The sequence below is a fragment of the Ascaphus truei genome, chromosome 3 (genome assembly GCF_040206685.1).
Source record: "Ascaphus truei isolate aAscTru1 chromosome 3, aAscTru1.hap1, whole genome shotgun sequence".
NCBI lineage: Eukaryota > Metazoa > Chordata > Amphibia > Anura > Ascaphidae > Ascaphus > Ascaphus truei.
Genome location: NC_134485.1, coordinates 21,391,010 through 21,403,761, shown reverse-complemented (window position 1 = coordinate 21,403,761; position 12,752 = coordinate 21,391,010). Strand labels below are relative to the sequence as shown.

The following is a 12,752-nucleotide window of genomic DNA, read 5'->3' as shown; positions in this document are numbered from 1 at the left end:
GTGGCCCTTGAAGACTGGAGTTGGCCAGCCGTGTTAAGGCTGGTGCCCAGGCAACTGCCCCTCCCTAATGGTAAAGAATTCAAGCGTAAAAGTCACTGGGACGGTTACAATTTATGCCCTGGGCGAGATCCGACTTACAAAACAGCATTTCAGTTTGTTTTCTCTCTCTCTCCTCTGTCATTGGTGGATTCTCGACACAAAATGCTGAGAGGTTGTATTTCTGTACATACCAGGGAGAAACGGTCACACCTGCTTCTTACACTTTAGATACCAATTACATCTTATGCTTGATGGTTTCTCTTTAGAAATAATCGTGAGGGATAAGTAGGGATGCTAAAGGTATGTGTGTACGACTGAGCGCACGGGCCTGTGAAGTGATGTGCTTCCTGCTGCTACGGAGGTATTTTCTCTGCTACTGAGGCTCAAATACAAACAGCCACTGGCTCAAAACAAACACATTTAAACGTAAAGACCAGTCCTGCTTAGCAGTCAGAGTTGGGTGAAATGGAAGCACTTACCCAAGTAGCAGTTGTTCAATTTTTGTTTTACAGTTTTATCATTGCTTTGCAAATTTAGGCCAAAAGAATAACTTTGAGACATTACGGGCCATATTAATTAAGCGCCGTCTGCCATAAACTTCCGGAAAACACTTGAACTGTGGCGTCTTCCAGTGTGCGAAGGTGTTGGGTTGCCAGGTGTCCAGTATTGAACCGGACTGTCCTGTATTTGGACACACTGTCCAGTAAAATATAACAGGTAATATTGGACATGTATGTGTCCGGTATTACCTCTCTGGATATAGTGACCTGACCGGCTTGGGGAGCCACGGGATTTCCCTGAGCAGGGCTGTTGCTAGGGGGCTGGGCAGCTTCCTCCATCCTGATTGTCAGGCTGCTGGGTAATGCAGCCAATCTGGAGGTGTCAGGAGTAGTCTGGGGGTGGGGCCAAGGAGAGGAGGAAACAGCATGGAGCAGTGAGGTGAGAGGGGTGTGTGTTTGTCTCGAGTACCTATAGAAGACTGCTTAGTAAACATGGGCCCATGTATTACAGAATATACAATAAATACTACATTAAGGCCTAATTACAGGTGCTTTTGAAGAATCAATGATCACTGTGCAGTTTTAAGGCATTTTTTAAAATTTTTATTTTATTACAAAGAGGATTTTTTTTAAGAATCCCCACAAACATTTTCATATCAAGGTTCCTCCAACATAATACTGCAGGATTTCACTAGCTGGAGCGCGATCAGCATGAGAAGGGGAAATAAAGCACAAACCCGGGAAGTCACACGCAAGCAAAGTTCCACAAAAGGGACAAATGTTATTTTAGGGGATTAGCAGGCGTCATAGATTTGCAGGTTAAGGCCCAGATCCATAAAAGTATGCCAAGATTTAGTACGACGCCTTTACTCCCCACTCGTATGAATGGAAGCAAAGGCGTGGGCTACAGCTTAGCACCGTTTTGTGGATCTGAGCCCAAGTAAATGCCTGGATTTTACAGGGTAGGCCTACACTATATAGCAGAGCTCTACAACCAGTTCTCCAGCGGGGTCAGATCACAAAACATCTAGGAGTAGAAGGACCGCAAGCTTATTGCAATGTAGTTTTCGATACATTTAAAGCATCAGATCATGTGGGGTTTTGTTAATAGGTTTGAAGCAGGGGGTCTCCGGAGCAGAACCGTGTTAATTTCAGCTCCGGGGACCCCCTGCTCCCCGAGATACTTAACTCTGTAGTCGGTGTGGTCGCATTTCCAGAGGTTTAAAGGTCCTGGTCACTCACGCGGGCCAATAGGGAGTCGCAAGGGGTGACGTCACGGCTTCCTATTGGCCTCTCGAGACATTTAAGCCGCCATTATGATCGCCACACACAGCCACGCTGGATCGGCTACCGGCACCCCCTACGGAGGTAAGTATCTCTGGAAGCAGGGGGTCCCCAGAGTTGAAATTAACACCGTTCTTCTCCGGAGACCCCCTGCTTCAATCCTATTTATTGTTAATAAGGAAAGCAGGATTGCTGCCTTAAAGACCTTGAAAATGATATTTCAACATTTTGCAAGCATTTATAACACCTGTTCCATGTATATTTACATTGTGAGTTTCAGTGTGAAAAATGGCACTTTCCTCCTGCTCATTTCATATTAGTTGCTTAAGCAGCTAAGAGTCCAAGGGCCGCATCAAGCCCTTCACAGGCTGTATTTATCCCGTGGGCTGACAGTGGAAGAGCCCTGCTATATACTGTAGTTTAGCTTATTTTGAGGTTCAAAGAGTAACTGAGTACTGTAGTAATAATGTGTGTTAGGTGTCTTACAGCGCCGGAAGGTGTATTATGGAGTATCACTGCTTAGTTAACATGGACCTCAGTGTGTAATGAATGTCACAGTATACTACAAATCAAGATTAGCAATAGCCTTGTGTTGGAAGGTACTGGCCTCTGAAGTGGTAGAACGTGCTTCAGCTCCAGGTCTTTGTGGCCTTAGGGAAGTTACCGCAGGTGATAACATTAGCGCCGCCTGGTAAACGGATTCACACAGCCTTGTATGGTGTCCTATGTGCAGAGCAGCGTATGCAGGCGGTGGTAGATGAGGTTAACACATTTCACGTGATGAGGCGGTGGCGACCTTTTCATCTCAGCAATGCGGTTGGTTTGTTTATCGGAGGTATGTGGAGAAATGGGAACCCAGTCTGTCCTGTTTAATTCCACCACAAACTAAAGTAACAAAAAGCCCAGAATGCTGCTGAGTAAGTCAGGTCTTCCCGAGGGCAGAAATGTCATCTGACCTATGGCCGTGTACACGGATACTGATTAGTCCAATATGAAATACTTTAGCATTACAATTCCCCTTTTGCGCACCTACATTTAGTTGTTATTGATGGCCGATATAAGACAGGGCTGTCCCACTTCAAAGAGTGGACGGCTTAACCTGTTTACATACCGCTACATTCATGTGTGGGCTGGAAAGTGGATGTCTAACACACAGCAGTGCGGGGCCTACAGACAGGATTTCTTATCTTCTTTACTCATCAGCGGTGTCACATACCCCGGCAACTGAAGTGGATATTGATGATGTAATTAGAAAGCAGAGGGCATTCGGTTATTGGTATTACGATTGTCAGGGACGTACATTAAATATTTAAGTGATGGCAACTGCTTGGTCTTTTACCAACATCACTCCGCATCCTTAGGATTACTGCTGGGCGTTTGACCGAGCAGGAGTGAGATGGTGACCTCTCTGTGCAGCCTGACATTTTTAGGGTTTTTATTCACAGTTAGTACAGAAGGTCACACGGCTGTGGTCAGTGTCTTAAGGGTCAATGCCGCCTACTAATTTTCAGTGTTATTTGCAACACACAAGAATGAGAACCAGGAGTCACACGTGGGCATAAGGTGGTTGAGTTGACGCTAAGTGTAGCTTCATGCTTCAGTGCTTTGTATCAACTTTGCTCTTATACAGTGTAAGGCTAAGCTTACAGTACCTGCGTGCGCTGGAGCGCATAGCCTCGCGCACTCCTGCAGGCCCAGCGATCTGTGAACTTGGCTGCAGGAGATTGGGGAGGCGATGGGGAGGCGTGGCGGACGCATCATGAAGCTGGTTCGCCCTCCTTGGCTGAACAGCACACGTGACGCGGACGTCACGTGGCCGCGCTTCAAAATAAACTTTTTTGTCTCTTCAAATCGTGATTGCGCTCCGTAGTGTCGGTCACGTGCATCGCAGCCGGAGTGCGGCAGCCGGAGTGCGGCAGCCGGAGTGCGGCAGCCGTTAGGCTGCGGTCCCAGTGTGCACTGTAGCCCGCGCGCCCGGCGGGGGAGCGGCGCGTGCACAGCGCTTCGCTGCGATCTGCGGTCTTGGGAGAGATTGCGATGGGAGGGGGTGTGGCGGGGGTTTTGCAGGGGCATGGCCATGACCTCACACGGCTGGTTCGCCCTTATTGGCTGAACCGCCGGCATGAACCACCGGCAGGGGCGTGGCCACGCTTCCGTCACGAGTTCCAAATACAATTTTTTTTGTATTTGGAAAAACCTGTCGTGCAGCGCGGCTGCCGAATGCGCGCCGAGTTAGGTACTGGGCCCGGTCTGATTGGGGGGCGGTGCTTGTGCGCACAGCGCACGCCGTGCGCTGTAGAACGCACTGGGACCGCAGCCTTAGCTGACAACCTTTGCTTGCTCGTGATAATGGGATGTACCAAAGTTGCTCCTCACAGTTGTCACACCTTTCCCTCTTGTTTGCGTCCGTTGAAATTCCCGTGTCTAAGGTAGTGTTGGCCGTTACATCTCGTCGCCCGATGCATGGGGAGCTCCTATGGCTTTCACAGATTGGATGCCAGCTTGAATGGAAACATAGTTTGTAGACTGCTTGAAGGAGACCATTGCTCCATGTTATATGTGTCCCAGTGAGTGTGCAGTGTTAAAGATCAGTAGACATGCACAAGTAGGTCAATTGTAACTGTCCCAAGTGGACCTTCCAGATGTGTATTAGTTTAATAGAGAGGGTTAAATGCTTTGACATGAACCCCATTGACGCCTGTTTCCTCTGGGACAGCAAATGCTCCTTCCCTCACTGTATAAAGACCCCTTCACTGTGGCTCTCTGTCAGCACTAAGTGAAGAAGAAGAGTTGAAGCTAAAACCAGAGGGATTAACAGTGAACCTTAATGCATGTCCACCTCCTTGACACATCCACCACCATCATTGTCAAATCAAAGATGGCTGCCTCCCATCCTCTATGATGGCAGTGGTGCTCAACTCCAGTCCTCTAGACCCACTCCCTCCCTGACCCCCCCTCCCCACAACAGGTCAGGCTTTCAGAACATCCCGGCTTCAGCGCAGGTGGCTCAGTCTTCGCCTTAGCTACCGAATGAGCCACCTGCGCCGAAGCAGGGAGACACTGATTGAGCCATCTGTGCTGAAGCAGGGATATCCTGAAAACCTGACCTGTTGGAGGGGCTTGAGGACTGGAGTTGAGCAGCCCCTGCTCTATGGACCCAAGTGTGAACTTCTACATCTTTGTCATTTCCTTTTTAGGTAGCCCGGTTTGTGAACATTTTGAGGCTGCAAGTTAAAAAACAAAAATGTAAAAAAAAAATTTCAAAAATCGCGACTGCCTTGAAAATATCTGCTTTCTAACCCATTGCCGTGCTCTGATTTTGCCAGGCAGCCGTAATGATCTCCCTCATATGGAAATATTACTCCGACCCGGTGACTCTGCTGCCGAGTAAATGGATTGCACCGTTGGAGCGCTTGGTAGCCTTCCCCACAGGGATTGCAGGTAAGGGGAATACCAGCATAACGATTCAAACTGTGCTAGTGTCTTTCTTCTTTTTTATAAAAGGAGCAATCCCATGCAGCAAGAGAAAACAAAAGGAGAATTTTATTTTTGTCAATCAATTTAACAACGAGAATGGCTTCCCCAAACAAATCTAACCATGCTAAAAAAAAAGCAAAGATTTGGTTGCTTTTGTTTTTTTGGAAATAGGAATTTGCTATTCATAGGGGCCTCTGAATGGGCCTTTACTTTACCCTTAGCTTATCCGTATCAGAGTGCTGATAGTGGGAGGGGGCGAGAGGAGGCTCTGGCTGTCCAAACTCATGTTGAACACACAGCGAGCGACATCAGACTAGAAGGGAGCAGCCGGAGCGCCTCACCCTCCCAAGTCTCAGCTCATCATGTTTACACACTAACTTTAAAAAAAATAATGTTAGAAAATACTTCTATGTGTCAGATATGTGTTTAAATAGACGTCAGTGTCCCAGACGTCACCCCTTAAACATGTCACGGGTACACTTTGCTCCTGTAAGGGATTGTCCCTTTAAAGACCATCAGATACTCAAGATGCGACATGATGACGGCACTCACCCATTTAACATCTATTCTGCTACTTTACCTGGTATTTTATCATCTGGGTTTATTGCTTTTCAAATGTGGGCCCAAACAGCCATGCTAACCACAACAGCAAAAAAAAATAATAATATATATATCCACACAAGAATTGAAGAAAGTTCCCATAGGAGTAATAGTAAAATAACAGAAGCAGAGATCTCACACCTGTTATCCCCCTCCTCCCCCCCCCCCTTTTTTTGTATGTCTTTTGTTTTTTTTTTGTTTGTTTATAAACAGATAACATGTTACAATTTTGATAAGAATATTTTTTTATTCCACGTTTGAAAGTTCTAAATATGCAATGTTTTATTTGATATGAAAAAAATTCAATACAAATTTGAAGTTGAAAAAAAATATATACAGTATATATATATAATTTAATTTTATTGGAGTTTTTGAAATATTTATAGGCAGTAATACAAGGTACAGAATATAAATTACATCAACATAAAAAGTCTGGATACACTGTTTAAGGAGGGAAATGTAAGGAGCAATTCTAGTTAGTGGTCTGCAGTTCCATAAGAGGTTTAAAGGGGTTTCCCAAAAAGTACATTTGGTACCGGCTGACATTTTTCTCTTTAAGAACCAATCTTTGCATTCTGTCTAATACCAATCAACATTAGGCTGCATATTAATTCCATTGAAACCAGCCCTTTTCTGTGGTTTGTTGTTTTAATTTTCTCCCTACATGTCTTGGAACCACGAGTATAACCACGCGCCGGAGGACTCCTTTGTTTCTTAATCTTTGCATTGTTCCATATTGTTTATTTAACGAATTCAAAAAGGTTATTAAACGTTAGGCTATGCCTATAGTGCCGTCGATGGCGACGGCGACACGGCGGGTGACGTCACCCGTCGCCATCGCCACCGGCGAAAGTTATGTTTCGCCGGGTCGCAGGATTCCAGCAATTTGATTTGTTCAAGGGCCGTCACGTGACGCGACAGCCCTTGAAAAATCAAATTTTGCCGGCTTCCAGTTTCCGCTTTGTCGCCGTCACGCGCACTATAAGCGCACGCGGCGGCGGCGGCAATGTATTTGTTTTCCGGCGACGTCACCGGCACTATAAGCGCGGCCTTAGGCTACATTATGATATTATAGGCCAGCGGTGCGCAAACTGGGTGGCACGTCACCCAGGGGGGGGCGCAAGACTTTTTGGTGGGAGTGAGGCGTTTACAGAGGCCCCACGCTGAGAGCGCGAAGCCTCTGTAAACTTACTTACCCGGCTCCAGTCACGCCCATTGCCATAGAGACTTAACGTCAAATGATGCCGTGGGTCACGTGACGTCACATGACACCCGCAGCATCATTTGACGCAGCAGAGGCGAGGGGGGCGCGACCGAGGAGGAGAGAAGGTAGGGGGCGCAGCGCTGTTATAGGCTACCAAAACCGTACTGGATCAGCACTCAAAAAGTATTTCAAAGAAAATGAAAGACTTGCGTTTTCCTTTTGGTCTCACCAAGTTTCTTCTTTAATGTACAGTAGGGCCCCGCTTTTCGCCGGCCCGCTTTACGGATTTCCGCTCATACAGCGGTACCGGGTAGGGGGCCACCATGTCTGCACATGCACAGAACGGGGGCTGCTGAGGTCGCGCATGCTTAGAATGGTGGTCACGCTTGCACAGAACAGAGGTTGCGCATGCGCAGAAATGAAAATTGCCGGTCTGCGAATGCACAGATGCCGAAAATCGCCTGTTCCGCTTTCCGACGATTTTCGCTTTGTGGCGGGACCATAGAACGGAACCCGCCACATTACCGGGGCCCGCCTGTATCAACAACAAAAAAAGCAGCAATACAGAAAACATCACGTACTGCCACGAGACCACTGGGAATGTGGAATGGAACCATTAAATGGTAGAATAATAGAATGGAATTATGAAAGCCACTATTCTGACACTATTTTCTGCACCACCTTAAAAAAAAAAAGAATCTGATCTGCCCCACAGTACCTCTGACAATCTAAAAAAAATAAATATTGCATGGGCAAGACTGGACAAGAGTGAAAAGTTATCTCAACCAGTAATATGTTCCTTCCGTTTCTCACACCCTGAGGAATTGTGTGGCTGCAGGAAGCTGTAATTAATGGGTAAAATGGGCATTTGGAGGTGGAAATGAATATAGGGCCTAATAACTCTTGACTGCAGTCAGTATCTAAATGAAGTTCTTATTGAGCTGTTATTCCTCCTACCTTCCGCTCATCTCTCATGCTTCTGCACACACTATGTTTTTGTCTCCGCTGCTGAAGGTGCTTAAGGTATGCCTGTATTATAGCTCAGCGTTGCTGATTCTGTGGGATTAGTACAGGCTGCATTAAAGGTGCATTCCTACAAACGACCAAAGTGAACTAACAGCAGGAACAGGTTGATTCTTAATGTTTGATGCCTTTAAAAATTAAATAAGACAAGTATAATTATTTCTAACTATTTGTTAAAGTTTTCGTTTACATCAGGGACTCTGATGGGGCAGGGGAGGTTATTACTGGTCGTGTTTCTCCCAACCCTGTGATAATGCAGACCTGGCAAGACTCATAAAATGTGCCTTACGCATTAGGGCTTCTATCTCGCGGTAAATCTCACGCTGACGGAAGACCCTGAGATAATCCTAAACCCCGGTCCCAATGTCATAACCCCTGGTATCATAACGCCACCTCTTCCATTCATCACACTGCATCAAAACTCTGCCCCGTTACATCATCACCCAATCCCTCACGTCATCAGTCCACTCCCTCGTGTCATCCACCACCACCCAACTCAGGGGTTCCTGAGGCAGATGTGGAGGTGAGGAGAGGTCTTGCACGTGTGAAGCCCGCCTTAGTTGGGGGCTCTTGACAGCTCGGTATAATGGGATGGAAATGATCCATCGTGCTGCCTGCCAGAAGAACAAGTAGGAATGGAGGAAAGTGAGTAACAAATGGCAATGGAACAACAAAAAACCCCTAAAAACTCCTGTGTTGTAATATACATTGTGCTAAAGACAACTTAAGAGTATTTACAAATTCTTACACTTGTCTGTTTTTTTCACCAATATTTAACCCATTAAACATATCACTCCTGTTCGTTCACTTTAGTCCTACGTTGGATTGCATGTTTATTGGTATTTATTATACGCTCCTATTCTGTATATATCCTCTCTCCCCATCCTTCCCCCTGTATCCTATACTACAGCTATCTGCTTCCTCTGTCCCACTCTGTATAGCATACATATCAAGTTTATACAAAAGGGTCTCCGAATAAAAATGAAACAGACGTATTATACAGTTAGCCTTCCACTCTCTTACCACGGTGAGAGAACAGATTGGCGGTGCACAGCACGAAAAAAAACAGATCTGGACTGCTACTTGTGGAAAAACGTTAATGGCACATGAACCGGGGAAGAGAAACACTCGCACGGATCAGAACGTTAATTATTATTAATGGGATCTTAGCGGACTGGAGGTCCCTGTCCTGTTCAATGCTTCAGGACTCATAGCAAGCATTGCCAACCAGGTCCTATTTATCTATTGAGTGTGCTTACTCACTTAGATGGCATTGTTCTGAAATCACGGACATTTGGAAGTTTTTTTATATTCACAGACAAACGGCACGGCCATTCATTAAAACAGCCGTGGTTATTTTCATCTGCATGTACGGAGGAGTCTGGATGCACTGCGGTGGAGTTTCTCCTACTTTTTTTTTTTGCTTTTCATGCTGACCAACATTTTAAATTCAATTTTCAGGGAGATTAATTTAAATTAGAAATGGGCTTCCTCATTTCTGCACGAGTGATAGTGTAGTAACTATTTAGGGACTGAATACATCATGCTAGCAGTATAGGGTATCTTCTGTGTATTGTCAAGTTCTATGCCGCATGTTCTTGCATAGGACTTTCACACTAACTAACATATAGTAGTGGGTCTCCCTCTCTCCCTCTCCAGAAAGTATTACTTTCTCCCCCCCCCCCCCCCCTTCTCACTTACCAAGTTCACGAGTTGACCTACAGTATGTCTGACTTCCGGCATTACAGCATGACCTTTCCCGGCCGTTCTTCTATGCCGCTCTGCTCCGCACACAGGGTCTGATGGTCTTCTGCTGCCGCCCGCTGTCTTAGCTCCATCCCTCCGCTGACATGGTCCTCTTCTTTGGTCGCCAGATGTCTTCCCCCAGTGCCACTCCTGTGGTCTGCAGTCCTCCTCTTCTTCTGCTGCCTGTAAGCGAGAAGGGGGGGGGGGATGACAGGTAAAACGGAAGGTCTGATAACCGAAGGTTGGATAATTGGGACTCTATTGTATATATATAATTTAAAATGTGTATGGTAAATCCGTCTGCCTTGAAAATTGCAAAGCCAGTACAACCAACCTCACACTAATCAGACCCATTAAGGTTGAAACATGTCTGTCAGTGGTTTCTCTGGCTTTGCATCCGATTCCCATGGTGTGTTTAAAAGCTGTGTTAACAGCAAGCATTAGCTTATAAGGGTTCCATGTAAAAATGGATTTCAGGCAAAAGGTGAGACGGTGTGCTCATTTGCATGTAATTTCCCAGAATCCCTTGCTGCAGTGGAAGCACTGTATGCTAGGTGATAATGGTGAAAGGCAGGGTTGCAGAATGTGCTCACAAGTGATCTTTTTATTGTATACATATATACAGAGGGAGTATGAGGTTTTGCAAAATCCATCCCGGGTTTTCAGAATCCGCTCCACGATTTTGCTCTAGCTCTCCCTCTGTGGCAGGATTCTCCATTGCTGCTCCTGGCAACTTCCTTTAAAAGGACAGGTCTGTAAGCAGGAAGTTGCCGAGCAAAGTTTTCAGTTTATGCTGTGTACAAGCAACACCCTTTTCGATTGTCTTTCCCGTTACCAGACCAGGCTACGTACCACGTCCATCCCTGTCTTCCGCCTCTCTCGATCTCTGCATCCGCACGACTGCGCAACTCTGCCGCCAGCACTGACCTTCGGCCTACGTATGACTACTCTTTCAGGACTCTGTCCCTCGGCTCATGTCGGTTCTTTCACACTCCTACCTCAGCCATGGGGGTCGCTTCCTGTTTGAGACGAGCATCGTTACATTTTGCTCGGCCCAAAATATGGACCCCGCTGAGGTAGGACGAGACGTTTCCCTGCAGGGCCAGTGCTTGGGGGAGCATGAGCAATGCCTCGCCCTACATGAGCAACAACTGGCACAGATGTGTGATGCGGTGCAGGACTTAGTCGCCCGCATTGGCACCCATCTGACGGACTTGAGGGCTGCAGATGCGGCCCCGATACCGCTCCCGTTACCCCCAGCGATCAGGGAACCTCGGATCCCGACTTCCCTACGGTATGGCAGGGACACGATGGCATGCAGGAGATTTCTTAATCAATGCTCTATTCAATTTGAATTACAACCGTCTATGTTCACCACGCACCGAGCCAGGGCGGCCTGCATCATTTCTCTTCTCACCCAAAAGAAATATATAGGTCTCACTACACGTATGTTCAAAATAAGAATTCTTGAACACATGAGACTTATTTTGAAACAAGATCAATTGCACCCAGTGTCCAAACATTTTAGCAAATGCCAGAATGGGTCTCTTAATAATTTTAAATGTATTGGCATAGAACATATACAAATCCACTACAGAGGCGGTGATAGAGTTAATACACTCTATCGCAGAGAGGCCCACTGGATTTTCACACTGGATACATTGATCCCAAAGGGGCTTAATACAGAGTGGGACCTGAAATATTTTCTCTAATGTAAGGTCTTTACTTGTGATTAATCTGCTATGTTCTGATATCATCCTCTCACATTGAGAGAAAATACATTCACTGTATAGTTGATACATACAATTTATGTTGAGTATCCTTGTGTTTCTTTTTCCCTTACGACATTTATTATACTATGACTATTAAGTTCTCTTCTATTTTTCCTATAGCAGTTTCTATGTTCATATTTGTTGTATCAGACAGAATAATTAACTGTTTTCTATTTTGATGTATATTTTGCCTTGTACAATTTATTAATAATCAGTTTTTTACTTTGGTTTAAACTTGTTACTTGATGTTTTTTCTACCATGAGGAAATACAATATAGATACAATATACTCTATGTATTACATATATCTTTTGGTTTAAGAGAAATTTCATGAATCAAGTTGTGTTTTTAATACCATGCATGTCATTCTCATTGTCATGACAACCAATGTGATATTGTCTGATTACATAACAATCCACAGCTGCTGTTCAGTTCACAGGAGGGGCTATATTAATGAGCTTATCTCACAGACCCAACTATATTCCTTGAGAAAAGGGCTGCTGTAGCCTGAAACGCGTAGGAGGTGTGTTTTTTTGTATTTGTTTGTCACTTTTTTTCGTTTTTATGTAGTCTAATAAATAGTTTTTAAACTTTCCAACCCTGGTGAGCTGCGGTTGCTTTATTCTGGGACGCGGCAGTCTCATACCAATCATCATTCCCTGTATGCTGTTCTTCTGATTGGAGAGACGCACTGTGGCCTGGAGGACACGTCATATGGGATTTGTTGCTGCACGGAGATCATTCACGGCACTCACGGAGCGAAGGGAGCGTTCCCGGACGGACCGGAAGTAGGTGAACATGCCACCGGCACTCGGGAGCTCCAGCAGCTTGAGAAAGAAGCAGACGGCAGCAGGTTGGTGATTTCGTGAGGTCTGTACCAGGACCGGATCAGACGGACTTGTGGAGGTAACGGAGGCTACACTGAGGGATCCTAAAGAGAGGTAACATATATTTCCTCCAACGGTGTATATATCCCATGTAGCGATTTCCAAAGGAACTCCCACTCCACATACTCCTTTCTCTGGTCCTATCTCCAATCAACTTATACCGCATCCCACGTCCTTTATTCTACCTCATGACACAGACCACAGTTGTCCCATACATTATT

At 45.7% G+C, this 12,752-nt stretch overlaps 1 protein-coding gene across 1 annotated transcript in view; it reads left to right on the top strand.

The window, feature by feature from the left end:
• GET1 (guided entry of tail-anchored proteins factor 1) overlaps window positions 1-12,752 on the top strand; it is a 52,806-nt gene that overhangs the window by 32,943 nt on the left and 7,111 nt on the right. The window contains exon 4 of the mRNA XM_075593732.1: window positions 5,150-5,264. Coding sequence (XP_075449847.1) covers window positions 5,150-5,264 — 115 coding nt within the window. The remainder of the gene's footprint in view (window positions 1-5,149; window positions 5,265-12,752) is intronic.